Raw genomic sequence first — 21,857 nt, 5'->3', positions numbered from 1 at the left:
ATTACCAGAAACATTTGACAATATATGTTTTTTTTTATAGTCCATAATAATTGCATAATAATCCTGCATTCAGTATTTTATTATTGGATAGCTGATACCAGAAACTATTTCCACTTACCCTAAGTTTATGCCTTGTGTAGAGGATACGTGCGAGAGCCTTTCACTGCAGGTGTTGATGTCTCTCTACAAATATGCACTTTAGGCAAGATTGAACTGAATAGGCTTAAATGGTGAAATAATTTTTTAAAAATATTGGTCTCTATTTACTTTATATATTTTTGGAAAAGCCTGCTTGTTTAAACATCTTGCACATTCTGAATTTGCTGGTTATGAGAAAAGTGAAGAAAAATACCATTTGCTTTTAGGTAATCGGATTCTGTGGGATCTAATCCTATATCCTATTTATGGCTGTGCTAGCTATTCAAAATTAAAATGAACCTTTCATCCGTGTGTATCATAAATGGGCATTTATCAGGATTATATGATTTTGCAATCCATCTGAATATGTAACCAGAATTTGTTTTCTTTCCGTTTCACTATGTAATTACCATGCAACAATAACAAAAGTGACATGTTTGAAGAACAGATAAAATGCTGCAAATTGGCCAGTAATGGTGATATTTCCTCATCTTCTGAAAAACCCATTTATTCTCTCTCTCAACAAATCAAGGCATTGTCAGCCCATACTCATCTTGTGGCCAGAGGGGCCCTACCAATTTCTAGATGTAAGTGAATACTGGAATGCAGATGAGGCCTACTAACTAAGGCTTTCAACTCAGGCAGCTGGTCTTAGCTTGCCTCAATTTCTAAATCATCCATAATGGGGCCAAGACCTCCGAAGCACTAAAAAGAGCGAGCTGACATGCTGGACAAACTGTTAATTTTTTCCTGAAGAAGCTGCTATATTGCACATCTGTCACTGCTGTGCAGACAATTACTCACAGAGTGGAAAAAAATCTGCTGCTTGTTTCTAGTAGAGCTGTTAACAGGCGTAATGGAGAAATACAATGGTGTAAGAGTCGAAACAGGAAGGTTTCTTAGAATTTTTGCCAATTATTTCCTCGTTTTGTAAATTGTATTTAGAAATTTAAATATTCAAAACCATCCCATTCTCCACATGTGTAAGTCTCAGATCTGCTGTGTTTAAAGAATATATATTAAGTGAGCTGATATTGTAAGGCTATATTTGAGATATTAAAGCTGCAGCTACTTTTGTAATAATCTCCTTTAACATCTGCCTCTCTATAGCCATTATATTAGTTTATAAGACACCCAATAAAGAGCTTCTATCAATGTCATTTAAAAACAGGTGTGGAAATGAGCATACGGAAAATGTTAATTTTTCAAGAAATTAAATGTCTATTAAAATTGTTCACATTTGCAATTAAAAAAAATCATTTCTTATTTCTATAATACCCAATATTTTTAGCATGAGATGTGCTACCGTCTGTCATCAGTAAAGCCACTGATGATTCTAGTCTGAAAGGGGAAGGCACTCTAAGTAGGAGCAATCTGAAATTCCTGCATTCAATCTTTCCAAGACCCATAGGACTTGGAAAGAGAGTGGGGAAGTAGAGTATCCATGTAGGTTATTGTAACAATATCTTTTGCAGATGGTAGGAGGCCAGTGAGGATGGAGACAAGAATTAGGTACTTTTGACTTTGTGGCTGGAAGCTTATTGGGCATGTAACTTAAACAAGATATCTTCCAAAGGCAAACTGATCTGGCAGGGGGAAGTCCTCAACACTTCAAGCTGCCCCTAGCCTGCCCCATTTTCAGTGATCAAATGAAAAGCATCATAACATTTCCCAGGTCTTCTAGGTCCACATTATTTCTAGGCCTTCAAAGACCTGCAACCATTCCAAGGCCTGATTGAGGTCACAGCCCCAGAACTGCCAACCCCAAGGATTCAAAAATCATGAGTCAGGCTACCCAAAATCATAAGATTGGCTTAAAAATAATGAAATTAAAATTAAATTTGGGTTGGTTCTTCTTTCCCTTCCACAACCATGAACACTAGAAATGTCCTTTAAAAAAAAAAAGGTGAAAGTTGAGATTCTCGTAAAATAACATGACTCCAGAAGCTGGGGCTTTAAGCAAAATGCCTAATAACAGAAAAGCTGATAATACTGCAGCCCCATGGAGACATAGGGAAGCCTCCAGGCCTCATATAAGTGTCCAGGGCTCCCAGCAAATCCAACACCCTTGTCTAGTTAAGAGTGGCTGATGCTCTTTGCAGGAAAGAAGCATTACTTCAACTAAGTGGAAGAAATAGCAGCTATTATCTTCTGCATGATAATCCTAAGGGAAAGGTGTAATTAAAAAAAATTCAGAGTGCACAGATAAAAATGTGACAACATGAAATACCTAACATTCTGCTGAAAATTTAAAGAGTCATCAAGGAACACTCTTTCACTGCAAAGCTAGTGATGTCTGTGAATCGGGGGATGATTTATGCTGTCTGACAATTCAAAGACAGAAGACAACTCTAATGTACGGATAAAACCAAAAGGGGCAATAGTAGATCATACCACTGGCAGTTAATGGCACTGACTCGCTGGAGAGAAATCTGGATCTACTTAAAATGTCAGGTGTGTAAAGTAATGAGTCTGTGCTTAGTAGGAGACCAGCAGAAGGAGCCTTCATGGTCCACTTGTCAGCTGAGTATATATTACCACAAACCTGTTAAATAAATGAGTATTTAATACCTACTGACTCAACAAAAAATAAAAACCCGCCTACTTTTAGGAAAACTTTTAATAAAATAAAATAAAACCTATGGCATAAAACACATTTCTGAAAATAAAATAGATTATTCAGAAGGGTTTTAAAAAAAAAACAAAGCAGGCTAACGTGGGTTTTCATTGACTAGAAGAATGTTAATAGTGGGGGAATGATTGATAAAGATCCCCAATATAATCTATGTAATGTGAGAATAGTTTTTAATGTTTACAGGGAGGGGTTGTGGTCTAGTGATTAATGCTGGAGTCTTGGAATCAGAATTCAGGGGTTATATTCCCAACTGTGCTTTTGACCACACCAGCCCAATGCTTTGGATCAGACCTTGTGGCAAGCCATTGAAAAGGCAAGGCAATTAAAACTCATCCCCACCCCAATCTGAAAACTAATGCTATATGTAACACCCAAGATGACTATAATTGACAGAGTTTAGAGAAAAAATATTTCCTCTGTTTTTTCCAGCCTGTTACTTTATACACAAAGTGCTGTCAAATACAGAGTTGATTGGTCAGTTTCCCCTTTTGTTTCTATGGCTCTTTCACACAACAATGGGGGGGGGGGGGAGAGGAAAGCCATTTTAAAAATAGGAAAATGTGATGGTAAAACCACATGAATTGCTCATTTAAAAAAAAAAATGGCCAGCTTTTAAGTTGAGAGTGTCTCTTTAAACTCTATGCCTCATTGTAACCCCCTGTACAATGGGTATGTTATTTCCCTGCCTGACACAGGGGTTGTAAGATTTGTTAGTAATGCACTCTGGGGAAAAGGGGGCCATTTCTAAAGCATTATATATTTTAAAACTTCCCAGTCCTTTCACATTTTGACATCTTAAAATCTGAACAGGATTTAATAGATACTTAATAGCGATACTGCCTGTTTACTTGGCACATTTCATCCTGGAGTGCTGAACGGCAATGGATACAGAGCCCTGGAAATGCAGCAACTCAGTGGAGTGGAGGGCAGCAGCCAAGCTGGTAATCAGCATCTGACCCACATTTGTACAAAGTGACAAAGCATCTTTAAGGTCTAAGCAGAATAGAACAGACCTCTGTTTGGAAGTTTTCATCCAAGAGCATCTGTAGCTCAGTTTATCTTTCTTGGAAGAAGGAAGGGCTGAGCTGAGCTGATCCTGTCAGCATTTTAACTTGACGTTCCAGGAACTCTTAACATTACAGTGCTAACCTTAAGATGCACCACTAAGCCATCCGCTTCAGCTAAATGTGAAGAATGGATACTAGCAGCACTAGCACTCAACACTCGTTACAAAGGTGGAGGTATCGTTTTACCCATATCTCTTTATCCTCATCTCGCAGATATGGAAACCATGGCGCAGAGTGGTGAAGTGATTTGAAGATCACATAGCAAATCAGTGGAAGAGCCAGGAAGAGAATGTTGGTCTCGTGACTTCCAGCCCAGTGTCCTATCCAATGGCCCATGTACCCGTCTGTGTTTCACTGCTGGGTGATTGAAGAATGGGATAGTTGGAGAAACTGTAGGCTGTTTTGGGCTTGGACTGAGGTTTTTAAGGCCCGGCTTGACAAAGCCCTGGCTGGGATGATTTAGTTGGGAATTGGTCCTGCTTTGAGCAGGGGGTTGGACTAGATGACCTCTTGAGGTCCCTTCCAACCCTGATATTCTATGATTCATGCCAGTTTTGCCTGGCTATGCTCCCTCTTTCTGCCAAATTGCCTTCACCTCCCCATTACCTTTTGTAGTGCTCTTTGGGACTGGGGAGATCTATACAGCTAAAACCTCAGTAAGTTCTATCATTTAGTATTGCGTTTCTTCTCTTCATTGCTAACTCCCATGTAGCCTTGTCCTCTCCAGCTTCCCCTTATCTCAACTCCCCTCTAAATGGTGCCAAAGTCATCTCCTTCTCCCATTGTTCCGTCCCACGTCAGCCTCCTTCTTAAAATCCTTCATTTGCTTCCCACGTCTTAACACATCAGATTTAAATTACTACTCATCTATAAGGTCCTGCATAATTTAACCACTGGTTACATCCTTGACCCTTGTTTCCTCCTGCTCTCCCTCACCTACTCACCATTAATAAGGATGGCAGAGTCTGGCCCTTTGGGAGCAATCAGAGAGAGCTGGACCAGCAAGAGATCTCAGAGTGTGCACCTTAAGATCCATGTTTTATCAAGTAAAATTTCTCCAGTCTGCTTTTCTCCAAAGATATTTTTCAGAAACAATTAAGACCACAAAGATAGTATATACTAAGTGTCACAGAATTTTTCTATGACTTGAAAATTAATTATCAACTTATTTGCATTGTTAAACGTTAATTAGCTATGAATAGTAATTTTTTTCAGCACTGCAATACTTCAATTTCTCATTACAAAATAATTTCAGCTCTATTAATTAGTTCTAACAGTAACTCATGGTAATGGATGACACCTTAAGTGAGCTATTAAATGTACTTTACCACTGATTAGGAGGAAGACAACTAAAAAACCTACTAGGTTTACATAAAAGACAGAATATGAAACAATACATTACAGATTTATTGACTTCCATGTAAGCAACCCATCCCTTTTTAATAGTAAACAATGAGGGTTAGCAGAATCATATGCTTTGTCACAGTAGTATATGGTTGGACACAAAGACTTCACACATGGTTTCACAGTTTAACAAATGGTCCACTTTTATCAACTTATTCCATAAAAGTGCAATTATTTATAAATAAATAAAATCAAAAGCATTCCCTTCCCTCGACCCAGCACAGAAAAGTCCATTGGGGTCCCTTTGTATTTTGCTCTGTAGCCTCATCAGGCCGAGATAAACAGGATTCCAGATTAGGACTTGGTCCTGATTGAAATTCTCCAAACAGCCACTTCCCTGTGCAGAGGATTGGACCTTACCCACTCTGCCATAACAACGTGCCCTTACTAGAATGAACTAGCAGACTTGCAATGATTAGCTTAAAGGCACCCCCAACCAAACCACCAGTCAGGTAACAATGAACATCTCCAGTTGTAAGTGGCCCCCCACTCAGGCCAGATGTGTGAATGTTCCAAATCCTGTATACACTTTGTTCTCATTTGTGAGCAGATCTGGCACCTGCTGGTGCGCCCAGCAAGTAATACTGGTGACCCCATGGCCATACAATCAGATAAGTAGCACGAGCCCTTGATTTTCGAAGTGCAAACAAATACATAATTTGTATCAACAAGAAACTAATAATTGATAAAACACCACAGAACCTGCTGCTAAGCCCTTCCCCTACTACTGAGACATTCTGCTTTAAAATTAGGATGCTCTAACATATGACCAATAGCATTCAATATGCCACTGGGTTGAATGTCCTGAGACCACACAACAAGCACAGCTGCTGATGTCACTGTAATGATCCTGAAGAAGTGGAAGCCAAACTGCTATGGGCAAAGCCTCATGAAACTGGTACCTTCCTTGCTAGTGAACAGATCCTCATCAAGTTACTACCCTCCCCATGGAGGAGTAAATAGGTAATACGGAGCAGCTTTTTCTGGGGAGATACAGCCTCTCCAGCCTATTTAATGTGTCTTGGAAAGTCTATGAGTCCAAACTACAGCCCCTTCTGCTCACTGCATGTCCCCCCAACCATTGGGTCTCTGGAGGACTCAGTCTCAGACCAACCCTGAACAGTCTAAAAAAAAAACAAAACTGATAATAAATACTGCACTTCCAAGTTATTGGAACAAATACACCAGATGGCTGACATCAAGGGCTGCAAGAACTCTATGGTGGTCAGGCAGTCAAGGTCCCCCATCCCCCCGCACCCTCCCTCTAGTAGCTTGCACAACAGAAAACCTTACACAGGTCGAGGAAACTTGCCAGACAGACAAAAAACAGATGGCATAAAAGATGGGAGAATATTGTAGTTGAGAATATTCCTTTCTGTTCAAGTGTTACTGCAAAACAGCACTACTTCTGGATTTCTCCCCCTGCCAAAGTCTTTCCCCACTGAGGTGGAGTAGGCATTCTTAAACAATTATGTCTGTAGACTAGATTTAAGTGGTGGTAAAGGGTTAATATAAAAGTTCCCTTAAATTGGTATCAATTTAATCAAATACCATCCTGATTGAAAAAATAATAAAAAATTAGATGTACCCATAGATCTAAAAGCTGTGCTTAATATATTTAGAGCTAGGAAATGCATGCACAATGCTTTGACTGGATTTTCCTTCCCCCAATGTAAATGATCATTGGAGAATTTGAGAGCCAGGCTCAAAACTGGCTCAGGGCCACCGTTTATTTGTTGACCTCATCTTTGTCAATAATGAGTAGAAATTGCCTAAATTCAATTTATCACACTTCAATTCATTTACTCATAAGGTCACTGACAAATGAAAACATCTATACTAACCCATATATTTCAGTGAGTGTAAAGGCACTTTGGCAAAATGTGTTAAAATTGATGTTACTTATTATTGTGTTTGCATGGCTATAAAAAGAAGCATAAAACAAGCGTTGCTTCATTCTCAAAATTGCTTATCTCACTGACTATTATAATATGGGGTAGAGCTAAATGAAAATCTCTCTCATATTACAAAAATGATCTTTCACATAACAGAACTACTTAAATTTAATCCAATCTAACACATGGAGTGCCCTGGGTATAACATATGTCATCTTCAGAAGAGCTGTACTCATAGGGTTCAGTGAAGTTTTAGCTATACTTGTATGGGTATGTTGTAGACCTTGTCCAATATTAGCAGAAGTGGATTTAAACCAAAAAAAGTCAGGGCAATGTGTGTACTGAGGATTTGGCACTTAAAGGAGTGTAAGATCTTGGTCAAGTATTGCATTCACTTCATAAATGGCAAAACATTCAGATGCCCTAGTACACGAAGATGTGATACGATTAAAAACAATTAGACAATGCTCATTGAATTAACACGCTTTCCCCCAAATGTTCAGGTTTCCAGACAAGCGCTATGTGGATACTTCCTTCCCAACTATACTAATTCTCTAAATGTGAATGCACAGCTAAAGAATAATTACATCTTACAATACACAATTCTACAAAGAAGATAACCAAGATTCAATAGGTGTCTGTTATAAACTAACTGGAATCTTGAGGACTGTACAAAATATCTTCAGAGTGGCTGGAATCAAGGCTTCAAATCAGAGCTTGCTTTACTCCAGGCCTAAATGAAAAATGTTAGTCTTGCTATTTCAAAGAATATCCATGCATCACTGAAACTGGTAACTGTTTTATATGATAGCATGTTGAAAACATGTTATATGCAGGATTGGGGAGGAGGGGGAAGAAATAAATCACAGCTCACTGAAACAGAAAGCAATCCTCATACGAGTTGCAATAGTGAATCAGATCACTATTGGGCAGTAGTGACAATACCAGACGCTTGAGAGGAAGATGTAGAAAGTTCTATATTGGATAAGTATAGAATAACCTGCCCCAGAGGGGAAGTTTCTTCAAGGCAGTTAATGACTGGTTTATGGCCTGAAGCATGAAGGCTTTTTTATTTACCCTATAACACTCTGGATATTCTTTATTTACATGTCAATCCTGCTGAACCCTGGGCCTCCATGTCCTGTGGCAGAGTTTCATAGGATTATCACATGCTATGTGAAAAATATTTCCTTTTTTCACTTTTAATTTTGTTGCCTTTTAACTTCATTCCTAACCACTGGGCTAGGAGGTATTCTTGATAGGTCTCTCTCAATCTCTCCTGTTGAAGCTGTTCCACTGTGTATAAAATTCTTGATTAGTCATTGGACCAGAGAGAGAGAGAGAGAGAGAGAGAGAGAAAATAAATGAGAATGAGTCTGTAGCCTAGTGTTTAGGACATTACTTGGGAATAGGGACACCTGGGTTCCAGTCTCTGCTCCAATGACTATTGAATTATTTATACAAAGTGGAACAACTTCCAAAGAAGAGACTGAGAAAAATCTGCCCCAGAATACCCTCAGCTCATTGGTTAGGGAACACTTCTGAGGAGGTGGAAACTAAAGTTCAAATACCTGCTCTACATCAAGCAGAGGGAGGAATCAAACTGGGGTCTCATATCTTGGTGAGAGCCCTAACCTCAGCGCTAAAGGTTATAAGGATAGCAGCTAATCCTCTGGCCGTTTTCTGAATCTAGCATTTTAAAAATGCCAGAAAACAAAACATTTTGGGTCGGACTACATTTTTTGTTTTTAAAAAAAAAAGTCCATTTTGGATTGAAGAATTCCCAGACATCCGTTTGTTTGATGTTAACAATGTTTGATGTTAACATTTTTGCAATTTTTAAAATCAGCTTTATAGTTGGCGTGTGGAAATTTGGCATGGAAATAGTTCTCAATGAGCTCTTTTGAGTTGACATGCACAGTACATTCTTGTATCAGTCCTTCACTAAGTTCATAAATATCTATTGTGCCTGGTTAACTTAGCTATGCAATGGAAAGTGCAGTGGCAGGGCAGGATTTTGACACTGTCCTTTGGGACCCTGTAAGGTGCGAAAATATTAGAGAGGTCTCCACGCTTTAGACTGAGGAGGGAACCTTTGACTAATGTGCCTTGAGGGATCGACAAACCAAAAGTGAAAGATTGATGTTAAAATTTAGGCCACCTGAGTTCACAGTTGAATCTGTAGTTAACTATCTCCTCTTCTGAATTGCACCCAAGGAAGGCTCTGCATTGAAAAGAAAGTGTGTAGTGCTGACAAAATGATCAAAATAAATACTTTGGAGAGAAGGAAACATATATTTAAAAAAGTGTAAATCAATAGACTGAACCATTATTACAATGAAAATGGGGTGAGTATCTGCACTGGGGCATTTCCTGACTTTTGGGTGTTTGTGCAACCTTAACACTGGTTTAATATAGTTATTTCTATAGATAATTTACACATAATTAGCTAAGTAACTGTTCCTGCTGGGGAATACAAAAATAGGAAGGGACATTAGTAAAGTTTCACAAGCCTTGTAATAACAATTCTAGCTAATATTTATTTGTTAAAGATATTAGCAGCCTTAACTACATGTTACAGAAAGATGTCATTCTTCCACCCATCTTAGCAATAACGCTGCTGTCTAAAAAGCAGCACACAACATACAAAAAGAACATGAAGAATGAAGTCTGTTTTATTTTATTACATCTTCCTTGTGTTAAAGCAATGCATTCTATACAGATTGTTTAGCCATTTGCTGTCAATTCAACTGGCCCATTACAGACCTTAATTACAGAAAAGCCAAAATTCAGGGACAAAGTTGTTACATATTAGCATGTTAACAATGCTTTTCCTACTTCAACAAATATTTATTTAAAAGAAAGATGCTGCCAGCAGTTGCTCATCTGTTTTAGTAAAGGTTAATGGCCCAATTCACAAAACATTGAGGTATATTGATAGATGACTCAAAACTCAATGTAGATTACTCTAAATGTATGTTTCTCTTTTATTAAACCTTCAATGTAGGCAGAAAATTTTGGGTTACTAATTAATTGAGCACCTAAATGGAAAGATATGAGAGAGTGTCCAACATCTATTAATATGTGAAAAGGAAAATTAATTTCAATGTTATATCTAGTAGCAGATCATGTATCAAAATACTTGTGTATGTATTTTAAAATAATCTGAGGCATCACTGGAGTAGGTATTGTTATAAGCTAGTAATGGAAAAACCTAACAAGCAAATTTTAAGACATATTTTGAAATAGTGGCATGTTTTATCACAATCCCAAAGCCATGTGTCTCCAAAAAGTGGCCTTTTTAAAGAACACACTAGCTCTTAACTACACAATCACATTGTTAGAACAACCGTTAGCACTGTAAAGAGGCCTAGGAAAACAGAATTGAAAATGGGGGAATGAGGTAGGGAGAGAATTGTACAGCAATATCAAGAAAAATATCACTACATTATATTTTAACAAATCATTTCCCTCTACCTGGCGCCCAGTCTGCTCTGGCATTTGTAGGAAATTCCAGTTGCAAAACAAACAAGGCATATTTATATCTAAATAAAATCAGTTTGAATACCCTTGATATCTAATAATTTCTTTTGACCAGACTGATTGATTTAAAATTAGAAACCAACATGTTTTCGGACTTTAGCTCTGATTTTTTACATCTTCATCAAGCTAAGTAATTTCTCCACCAAGGGAGTTTACCAGGTTGATTGCACCCATGCACATGGGGGAAATGGGGAGCAGAGTGGGAACTAGCAAGCTTTTATCCTAATATTTGTCCATGCAGTTTTTTCTTTTTAAATTCTCCACTAAAACAGCAAATATTTTCAAATACTCTTGAAGCTGCAGACTGATATTTCTTGAATTTCTGCAGCTACTGTATATTGCCTGGAAATACTAGAAACAATGTTATTTGTGCCACATTTACAATTATCAAATAATAATACACAAGCTTCGTAATCAGTCATGATGGAATTATAATAGGGGGGAGGAAGTTCTTTAAACGTTCATTAATACAGCACAATAATACGAGCCTACAGCTTTTACTTAACATTGCCATGTGACTTCTTATTAATTCACAAGTAATCTACAAGTTCAAGAAGTTATTGACTGCTCCATATAATACTCACAAACACGTCTTTGGAATTCAACAGCACTTCATAGCCCTTTGCAGTATCAAGCGTGTAGGAGAATTCCACATCAGTTAAAATAGAGCGATCTATCTGTACATATATATAACTGCCATGTGTGTATATTAAACGGCAGTTATACATGTGGAATCCACTGTTAGTTGCAGAATTCAAAATTCTTTGCTTTTCACAATTACATGGCCACAAAATTCTTTGGTCATAGAATCTGTTTAATGAGCTTAGCTGTATAGTACAAGTCTGAAATGGAAAAGCCACACTACAGTGTGGCCTAGAAAGTTCCATAGAAACAAATATTCTTGCTGATTAAATACTGAACTCCAAAAAATGTTGCTTTCTCAAAACAAACAAAAAAACAAAAAAAAACAAAAAAAAACACATACACAGATAAGGCATTTAAAACCACAAGTAAAGGATTCTCTTCCAATTGAGTGAACTTGTACATTTGATCAGCATCAAGGATGACATCAGACACTAACCAGTTACTCTACACTAGGTCAATAGTAAGCAGACTGTAAAAAGGGACAAAAAACAGATAATACTAGCACTTGGAAAGTGAGAACACTGCTTTTCAATTAATGTGTTGCTTGCTCTTGTAGCTACTTTCCTAGTATTGTGTTTGCTGGAAAATGGATGAGGTTGTGAGAGGAAAAGAGCCTTCTTCCTGATGATAAATTTAGAATTAAATCTTGGCCCCACTGAAGTCAGTGGAAATGTTGACACTGACTTCAATGGGGCCAAGTTTTCACCCTTAGTCAATTTGAATGATGGCTCCTCTATACCTCCCTAATGTGAAATTTGATTTACACCACCAGCATCCTGGCAGCTTGATTGGCTGGTGTTTGATGAAATTATTGGTACTGATTAAAATGCTTAATGATCCCCCCTTGACTTTAAATTGCTCACTCAAGATTTTAGAGATGCTACCAGAGTATTTCCCTCTCTTCTTACCTGCTGCACTTTGTCTTTTCTCTGCTTCTTCCATGATGCTTCAAAGTTTGTGGTAGGATGCCAATATCATGACCACAAAAAACATTGAATGTTAGCCACCCCTTGCTGTAACCTACCAGTCAATTCAAAATATACCAAAACCCAAAGTTTAAGAACCAATGCAAGGGTCACATTTAAAATACACTCATTTTTGAGGTGGAGAGTCAAGGGAACACTAGTATAAAAAATAACCAGAATTCCAAGCTGAGGGTGAACACTAAAAGTTTTAAAAATATTTACTTACAAATATTTTACAAGATGTAACAACAATTATAAAAGCGTTAGAATTAGGGCTTACACACAGGTAAGCATGATGCTTTACAAGATAATGGGGTTACATTCCTATGATGACAAAGTTACCATCAGTTATACTCGCCTTATGCAAAATTGCATACCATGTCGCCATTTGGGGGCACCTAATGTATGTCGACATGGAAAAGCAGAGATCATGTTAACCTATCCTCATCTATGGCCAACTTCTAGAAATATCTAGTTTGGAAATTTTTGCCTGTAAAGGAAGGAAAAATGAACCAACATAGCAGCTTTCTGAGGTTTAATTTTCCTTGATAACAAATCCTCTCAGAACACTTCAGATGAGAAAATGGTGCCAAAAAATGTTTGCCCAAGTGCTGAAATCTGCTGTGTGAGAAGCTTTTCAGGAAAAATAAACGCATTGCATTTTGAATCATATACCTAACAAACTTTGTTTTAAGATCACAGAAAATAAAAAAGTACAATTGTTTTTACATTTTAGCACCATTACAGAGTTAGGATTAAAACACCTCTTTTGTCACTGTGACTACCTTGCATCTTGAAAGCCAGAGTAGTCAATATGAAACATTTAGGCTTCAGAACTCCATAAGTGAACAACAACTGGATTTGGTGATGACAAAATACAATATAAGACTTTAGCTTTTTTTCCCTTTAAATTAAGGTTAGTCTTCCTGATTTCTGTACAGCAGTTGGAGTGCTTCTCTGTCAGCTAAATCCAAGTCCGAGTCCCTTTGGTCTCTGGATGGCTCTGACTGGTTCTGACATCCCTTTGCCATCTGGTCCCAGGCCTGTGCCAGGAGTCCAGCCCATACTTTGAAGCATTCTGTTTCCAATGTTGTTTTCTGGGATTGGTTGGGCATTTTCACCTACAAACCCTGAGATTAAAAGAAACATACAGCATTAATCAGCACTGCGTGTGGAAAAGAGCAAGATAATCTCCTTTAAAGCCTTAACCCTTCTTATTCTCCTAATTCATCTAATAGGTTGCTAGAACAGGCTGTCTTTGCATATATTAACCTCATGGCTGTATGTTAATTTTACATATATGGTCTATAGTTTCACTTTTTCTTTTTTTTAAGAATAGCTCAATTTTTAAGCATTACACATTTATTTTTGCTGCAGATCTTTTAAGCATGAGAAGAACATGCTGGATGTCAGACTGAGGCTAGGTCTACACTACCCGCCTGACTCGGGTAGTTTCCCACCCATTCATACTAGCCTGCCCCTTTTTTTTTTTTTTTAAAGAATTGTAGTAACAACTGTAGGGAGAGCACAGTTACGTGTTTTTAGAGAGACTAAAGTTTTAAACTAATCATTTACCTCTGATGAGCAATTGGTTCATTATAACATTAACTTTACTAAGGAGTGTTAAAACAAAAGTTGAACAAATATTGTGAAGCTCCTCAATATACAAATCTAAAAAGCTACACTGAAACAGCGTACACAGGTGGTAGTCAAACTGAAAATGAGAGATGCATATTCAAACCTTCATGATATCTCTTACTTGTGATTATTGTGGCAACAAATTTACAATACTCAAGCATTATCTACTGTGGTCAGATGAAAGCTAGACAGCCACTATTCCAGTCCCCAAGTCAAAGAAAAAGGAAAAAGAGTGTTGAGAGAAAGCTAACTTTAATATTGGTTTGAAGCAGTACTTAACGTTAGGTGATAAAGGCTCTGAAGTCAGTAGGCGCCAGGCTGTGAGAGGGTGCTCTTGAACTGACCAGCACAAAATTCAATAATAAAATCTTCCTTTCTTTTCAGGCCTCCCATAGACAAGAGAGTTATCATACAGACAAGTCCCTGACAATGACTGAGCATACATAGCATAGCGCAGGCTGTGGACCTTTTTAGCTCTTGCTTCTAGCACAGAAAATAGGGGGAAAAAATTCGATGTCCAAACTAAATGACGGGTAAACACCCTTACTAAAACTACAGAAGTATCCATTAACCCACTTTTTGGGGGTCCTAATGTCTTAAAAACAATGGAAAAAGACAACGGAGGGGAATAAAGTTCACAGAGTTTCCAAGGAAAAGGGAACAATGTCAAGGTGCTCACACTATCTCAGAATTGGATATGTCAGATGATTCCTGAGTTTGCATAGCAGTGCCAGAAACACACCCCGGAGTGTAAACTATAGAGAACAGCCCAAAACAGAGTAAACAACTTTGCAGGTTCACTAGAGTCCATTTAAAAAGCATAGTTAACTTTATATAAACTATGTATCTTACTATATCAAATCCAATTCCTCACACAGTAAGAACCGAAAGAGGCTATACAGATGAACAATTTGTACCCTGAAACATGCTATTTAATAAACTCATGCTTCTATTTTTGATTTTTTCCTGTAACAGAATGCATTTCCTCTTTCTGTGACTGACAGGGTAATTGGAATACGTTTTGTTTTAAAGATACTTAAGTACTTTTAAAATATACAGTATAATTACTTTTTCCACTCCATTGTACATGATTTTCTATTAGAACTCTAAAAAACCCCAAACTCTCTGAATACAGCCAACAAAAAGGCTTATTTTTTTGTTTTGTTTTTGTGCACACAAACACACCATGTATGTCCAACAATATTTTTGGGTTTTGCTTGAGGTCTGTGCAACACCAAAAAAATGAAAGCACAGTTGTAAACAACTAATTTACTTTTCTGTTTTTATTTTCTTAGCAAGCGTGCAGGCGGGTTGTATTTTATTTCAAAAAGATGTGGTATCAACAGTCCATTATCCCTTAGTTTAATCAGTTTTGAAGCCTCTCTCTTACAATGTCTTTATAAAAAGTGAATCAAATTATAGTTATTTTATCCTGCACATTTTGAGTCTCTCCACTTTCTATAATAAGACAGTTACTGGTAATTTTATTCATTGTAGTCCTTTCCCTCCATTCTATGACCAATCAGCACTCAGAAATACCATTCTCATTCCTTATTGGTTGAATATGAATAGAGTAGAGAACAGAGTATGACAAATACCATGCTACATTGTTTGTTACTTTTTTTTAAAATTTTGCTATGGGCTTTTATTCTCTAATTAAAAGCAATTATTGTCCTTGCAATATACATCTTAAAGCTCAGCTTCTAACTCATGCCAATGGCTCTTCTTGGACTGGCCAACAGGGGCTTTCGGAGAGTGGTAAAAACATATTGCCCCTAAAAAGGGTTGCACTACCTCCAGGACATGTTCAGTCTTGACCCAGCCTCGAGCAAGAACAAGAACAACCCGCTGCTGCCACCTCACGGAAAAGCAGCTATGCAAAATGTGACATGTGAAAGGCAGCGACAGGGGTGGGGGGGGGGGGGGGGGGGATGGGAAAGAGGCAGTGGTTATGAGGAACTGAAATCAGCACTCTATGTTAATAATTTGCAGGAATTTCATTTGCAGACCCTTCTGCCTTATAGAGACTACAAAATTTGATAGAAACCATAATAATTTGGTTCCTGATTTGCCAGATGAGTGGGCAGCTCACTGAAGTGGTTGCCATGACATAAGTGAGGGGAAAGAACTGAAGGAACAGTAACTTGGATGGCAAGACAGTGCTGTCAAATTCCTATACCTATACTGAGCAACAGCCACAGCCCCAAAATACAAACTAGTGTGTATATATATATATACACACACACACACACACAGAGCCTCTGGAGCCCACCTCTATTATACATGTGCATGCTTAATATGAAACCCATAAATGTAAATATGAAATATGCTTAAAGGCAAAAATATTTGTGTATTTTAAAAAAGTTTGCGGGAATAACAAAAACTTTCAATAAAATTTTTATTGTGAAATGATATTTATGATGGCATTAAAGGTACATTTCTATGAAATGTATCTTTCCAGAGGTGACCCCGGCAATTACAGGCTGGTAAGCCTGACTACAGTACCGGACAAACTGGTTGAAACTATAGTAAAGAACAAAATAGTCAGACACATAGATGAACATAATTTGTTGGGGAATAGTCAACATGGCTTTTGTAAAGGGAATCATGCCTCACCAATCTACTAGAATTCTTTGAGGGGGTCAACAAGCATGTGGACAAGAGGATCCAGTGTATTTAGACAAGGTCCCTCACCAAAGGCTTTTAAGCAAAGTAAGCAGTCATGGACTGGTAATTGGTTAAAAGATAGGAAATAAAGGGTAGGAATAAATGGTCAGTTTTCAGAATGGAGAGACATAAATAGTGGTGTCTCCCAGAGGTCTGTACTGGGCCCGGTCCTATTCAACATATTCATAAATGATCTGGAAAAAGGGGTAAACAGTGAGGTGGCAAAATTTGCAGATGATACAAAACTACTCAAGATAGTTAAGTCCCAGGCAGACTGCGAAGAGCGACAAAAGGATCTCTCAAAACTAGGGGACTGGGCAACAAAATGGCAGATGAAATTCAGTGTTGATAAATGCAAAGTAATGTATATTGGAAAACATAATCCCAACTATACATATAAAATGATAAGGTGTAAATTAGTTGTTACCACTCAAGAAAGAGATCTTAGAGTCACTGTGGATAGTTCTCTGAAAACATCCACTCAATGTGCAGCGGCAGTCAAAAAAGCAAAAAGAATGTTGGGAATCATTAAGAAAGTGATAGATAATAAGACAGAAAATATCATATTGCCTCTATATAAATCCATGGTTCTCCCACATCTTGAATACTGCATGCAGATGTGGTCGCCCCATCTCAAAAAAGATATATTGTACTTGGAAAAGGTTCAGAAAAGGGCAACAAAAATTATTAGGGGTATGGAACGGCTGGGGAGAGATTAATTAGACTGGGACTTTTCAGCTTGGAAAAGAGACGACTAAGGGGGGATAAAAACATAAGAATGGCCATACTGGGTCAGACTAAAGGTCCATCCAGCCCAGTATCCTGTCTACCGACAGTGACCAATTCCTGGTGTCTCAGAGGGAGTGAACCCAACAGGTAATGATCAAATGATCTCTCTCCTGCCATCCATCACCACCCTCTGACAAACAGACACTAGGGACACCATTCCTTTCCCATCCTGGCTAATAGCCATTAATGGACTTAACCTCCATGAATTTATCTAGTTCTCTTTTAAACCCTGTTATAGTCCTGGCCTTCACAACCTCCCCAGGCAAGGAGTTCCACAGGGTGATCGTGCACCGTGTGAAGAAGAACTTCCTTTTATTTGTTTTAAACCTGCTGCCCATTAATTTCATTTGGTGACCCCTAGTTCTTATATTATGGGAACAAGTAAATAACTTTTCCTTATTCACTTTCTCCACACCACTCATGATTTTATATACCTCTATCATATTCCCCCTTCGTCTCCTCTTTTCCAAGCTGAAAAGTCCTAGCCTCTTTAATCTCTCCTCATATGGGACCCGTTCCAAACCCCTAATCATTTTAGTTGCCCTTCTCTGAACCTTTTCTAATGCCAGTATATCTTTTTTTGAGATGAGGAGACTACATCTGTACGCAGTATTCAAGATGTGGGCGTACCATGGATTTATATAAAGGGCAATAAGATATTCTCCGTCTTATTCTCTATCCCTTTTTTAATGATTCCTAACATCCTGTTTGCTTTTTTGACTGGCGCTGCATACTGCGTGGACGTCTTCAGAGAACTATCCACGATGACTCCAAGATCTCTTTTCTGATTAGTTGTAGCTAAATTAGCCCCCATCATATTGTATGTATAGTTGGGGTTATTTTTTCCAATGTGCATTACTTTACATTTATCCACATTAAAGTTCATTTTTCCATTTTGTTGCCCAATCACTTAGTTTTGTGAGATCTTGTAAGTTCTTCACAGTCTGCTTTGGTCTTAACTCTCTTGAGCAGTTTAGTATCAACTGCAAACTTTGCCACCTCACTGTTTACTCCTTTCTCCAGATCATTTATGAATAAGTTGAATAGGATTGGTCCTAGGACTGACCCTTGGGGAACACCACTAGTTACCCCTCTCCATTCTGAAAATTTACCATTTATTTCTACCCTTTGTTCCCTGTCTTTTAACCAGTTCTCAATTCATGAAAGGATCTTCCCTCTTATCCCATGACAACTTATATCATATGATATATGATAGATATGATCGAGGTCTATAAAATCATGACTGGTGTGGAGAAAGTAAATAAGGAAGTTTATTTACTCTTTCTCATAACACAAGAACTAGGGGCCACCAAATGAAATTAATAGGCAGCCGGTTTAAAACAAACAAAAGAAAGTTTTTTTCCCCACACAACACAGTTAACCTGTGGAACTCCTTGCCAGAGGATGTTGCGAAGACCAAGACTATAATAGGATTCAAAAAAGAACTAGATAAATTCATGGAGCACAGGTCCATCAATGGCTATTATCCAGGCTGGGCAGGGATGGTGTCCCTAGCCTCTCTTTGCCAGAAGCTAGGAATGGGCGATGGGATGGATCACTTGATGATTACCTGTTCTGTTCATTCCCTCTGGGGCACCTTGCATTGGGCACTGTCGGAAGACAGGATACTGGGCTAGATGGACCTCTGGTCTGACCCAGTATGGCCGTTCTTATGAAAAATTAAGGCATGTAATTTTTCTTAACAGCTGTTGAAACAGGTACATCCTGGTTAAACAGTTCACTAGCATTCAATGCCATACCCTTGATTTTACAGTGATTGCCATGAATTAATTTAATTCCATCTGTAAGCTAAAAATCAGATCAGAGGTCTAATGCTGCTGCAGGCTCCACATCTGTTTAATCATTTTTGGACACAACAGCTTGCAAAAGTTCAGGATTTAAATTTGCTTAATATTTAAGAAATAATGTTTTACTAGTGTGTGAATCTCAGCAGGAAACAAACAAGTCACTACTCAGTTTTGAACTATAGGGCAAACTGCAAATATATTTTCTCTTAACTGTAAAATACCTCTTCTTTAGAACACAACAGCTTACCATCTAGGCTTATATTTGTTATGGATCAAAAACAGGACGGTTACCCAATGTACTACTATTGTGACTTTCAATATTTAAAAAGAATGGGGGGCGGGAGGGATAGCTCAGTGGTTTGAGCACTGGCCTGCTAAACCCAGGGTTGTGAGTTCAATCCTTGAGGGGGCCACTTAGGAATCTGGGGCAAAATCAGTACTTGGTCCTGCTAGTGAAGGCAGGAGGCTGGACTCGATGACCTTTCAAGGTCCCTTCCAGTTCTAGGAGATAGGATATCTCCATTAATTTATTTTATTTATAATATTCTTGTTATTGCTAATGGGGCAAAATCAGATTTCAGTTTATTGACTAAACTGACATCACTTAAATTAGTTTGGATTTACACTGGTGTAACTAAAATCAGAATCCAGTTCAGCATCTTCAATAAACTTTAGGAAAGCAACACAAAGGTCTTTTTCAGGCATAAGAATAAAGGAAGGTGGATTTGTGCAATTTCAACTTTGACCAAACTATTTTTTTTTTAATGCTAAGGATAATTTCTCAGAAAATGATACTGCATTGAAATCTAGTGCTGGACTCTTATCTTTCTTTTATAAGATTAAAGATTTGTGAGTGGAACAACTATGCCTCAGCAGAGCATTCCACAACTATTATTTCTTCTTCTTGCGCTCCTGGCAGCCCTAAATCCTTTAAACCCTTTCCTAGAAGGATCTCCTTTTGCTTGGGCAATTTTTGCAATACATGGCCTGCTAACCCTTACCTCCTACCCTGGATCTCACTTATGTCTGTTACAGCGGAGTCAGTCTTTTTACTGCAAATCTTCCAAGAAGCATTGTGGATGGTAATTCACTTGCGTAATTGGCTCAAGAGATGAAAATCTTGTATCTGACTCTCTTACCCACTAATCTATCCAGCTGACTGCAAGCCTAATTGGCAGCTTGTTTAGTAATTTGGCTCCTAAAGTGTTGTATTGATGTTGGATAAACAGCCAATGGAAGGAGAGGTGATACATGCTGCTTCACTTTAAAATTTAGTGCACTTTCCCCCCCGTTTTCAGAAGACATTTAATACTCCATCTTTTTGTTGTTTTTGTTTTCTGTTTCCACACCATCTAGCTGAATGCAGGGATGTAAAACGGTAGGTTTTGATCCTGATGCAAGATGCCATTCTATCAGAAACATTGTTAAAATCATAAACTCTTAGATTGCATCCTCTTTAAAGAGCGTTCTTGAACAAAAGTGAAAATCAGGATTGCTGCCCAGGTGTGTGTTTTTTTTTTAAACTGTATTGGAAAATTTGTGTAGCATCAACAGCAGCTTCACAACTGGCAGACATACTGCGATTTTTTAAATTGCTGTGATGTTCAAATATTTATAACTTATCTGTCTGATTTACACATCTAGTTGCTGTTAATTAGATATACTACAAGTGACTATTTCAAGCACAACTGACACAACTGTGAAGATGTCACATTATTCAGCTAAACATTTTGGTCCAAATTTCCAAACACGGGTGAGCTATGTTGTGCTCACAAAATCTGCACCCACTCTGAAACCTCATGCTGCATGAACATAAACCCTACACTGATGACAACACAAAACCTGAACTGGCTTCTGGTTATGAGGCACCGCAGTTCCTTTGGAGCTGCACTATCAGGAACTCCCTCCAAGGAAACCCACTGAACCAAGAACTGACCTTGGGTTATTTTCTTTTCTGACTAAGCTCTACCAGGCCAGAAGTTGGAAAGTATGTGTCCTGCTCACCACAGCCCATTCAGTCCTTTCTACCCATACCAGACATAATTGTGTTGCATCCTTTTGCAGGAGCTGACGGTTGAGTGGGAAAAGAAGGCACAATAGAGGTGGAAAAGTCCCCCTTACTCACAGACAAGGAAAGAGCTGTTTGCCAAAGACTGCCTTTGCACACGGATCTAAGTGAAATGATGCAGCATATTATTTACTTTTTTGGCAACACTGCAAATATCACTCTACCGTGGCTCTGAAGCAGATCTTCCAGTGTAAAATCTTTCAAAGCAGATAAAAAGAAAACTTGAAAACCTGGCAAAGTTGTTACTCTCTGATAAATGTTCAGCGACTTATGTGAACTGTGGTTTCTGCCCAGGTCCTAGAGGACAGGGTTTACATCACAAAAGTCACCCACAAAATTGGCAGCCTTGTGTAATCTCAGCAGAAACACTAGGGACTGAATCAACATGGGGACTAACAACGTCACCCTTAGAACTGATCCATTCAGCACAAGGTTAAAACAGACTACCACAATAGTGTGAGGAAGCTTTCACTTTTTCTGCCCATACTTGACTCATTCTGTGAATGGGAGATTTCAGTTAAACTAGTACTTTTCATAAGCATTAATTCATCAAAACAAAACTAGAAAACAAATACAAATGTTGTTAACTACTTGC

At 38.2% G+C, this 21,857-nt stretch overlaps 1 protein-coding gene across 1 annotated transcript in view; it reads right to left on the bottom strand.

The window, feature by feature from the left end:
- Window positions 1–11,654: 11,654 nt before the first annotated feature.
- The window catches only part of GPATCH2 (G-patch domain containing 2), a 186,672-nt gene continuing 176,469 nt past the window's right edge, over window positions 11,655–21,857 (bottom strand). The window contains exon 10 of the mRNA XM_024209330.1: window positions 11,655–13,422. Within this exon, the coding sequence (XP_024065098.1) occupies window positions 13,253–13,422 (170 nt within the window). The 3' untranslated portion in view covers window positions 11,655–13,252. The remainder of the gene's footprint in view (window positions 13,423–21,857) is intronic.

Source organism: Terrapene carolina, unplaced genomic scaffold, assembly GCF_002925995.2.
Source record: "Terrapene carolina triunguis isolate 2854851 unplaced genomic scaffold, T_m_triunguis-2.0 Scaffold262, whole genome shotgun sequence".
Lineage (NCBI taxonomy): Eukaryota > Metazoa > Chordata > Testudines > Emydidae > Terrapene > Terrapene triunguis.
The sequence above is the reverse complement of the archived record's forward strand: the minus strand, read 5'-3'. Positions and strand labels throughout refer to the sequence as shown.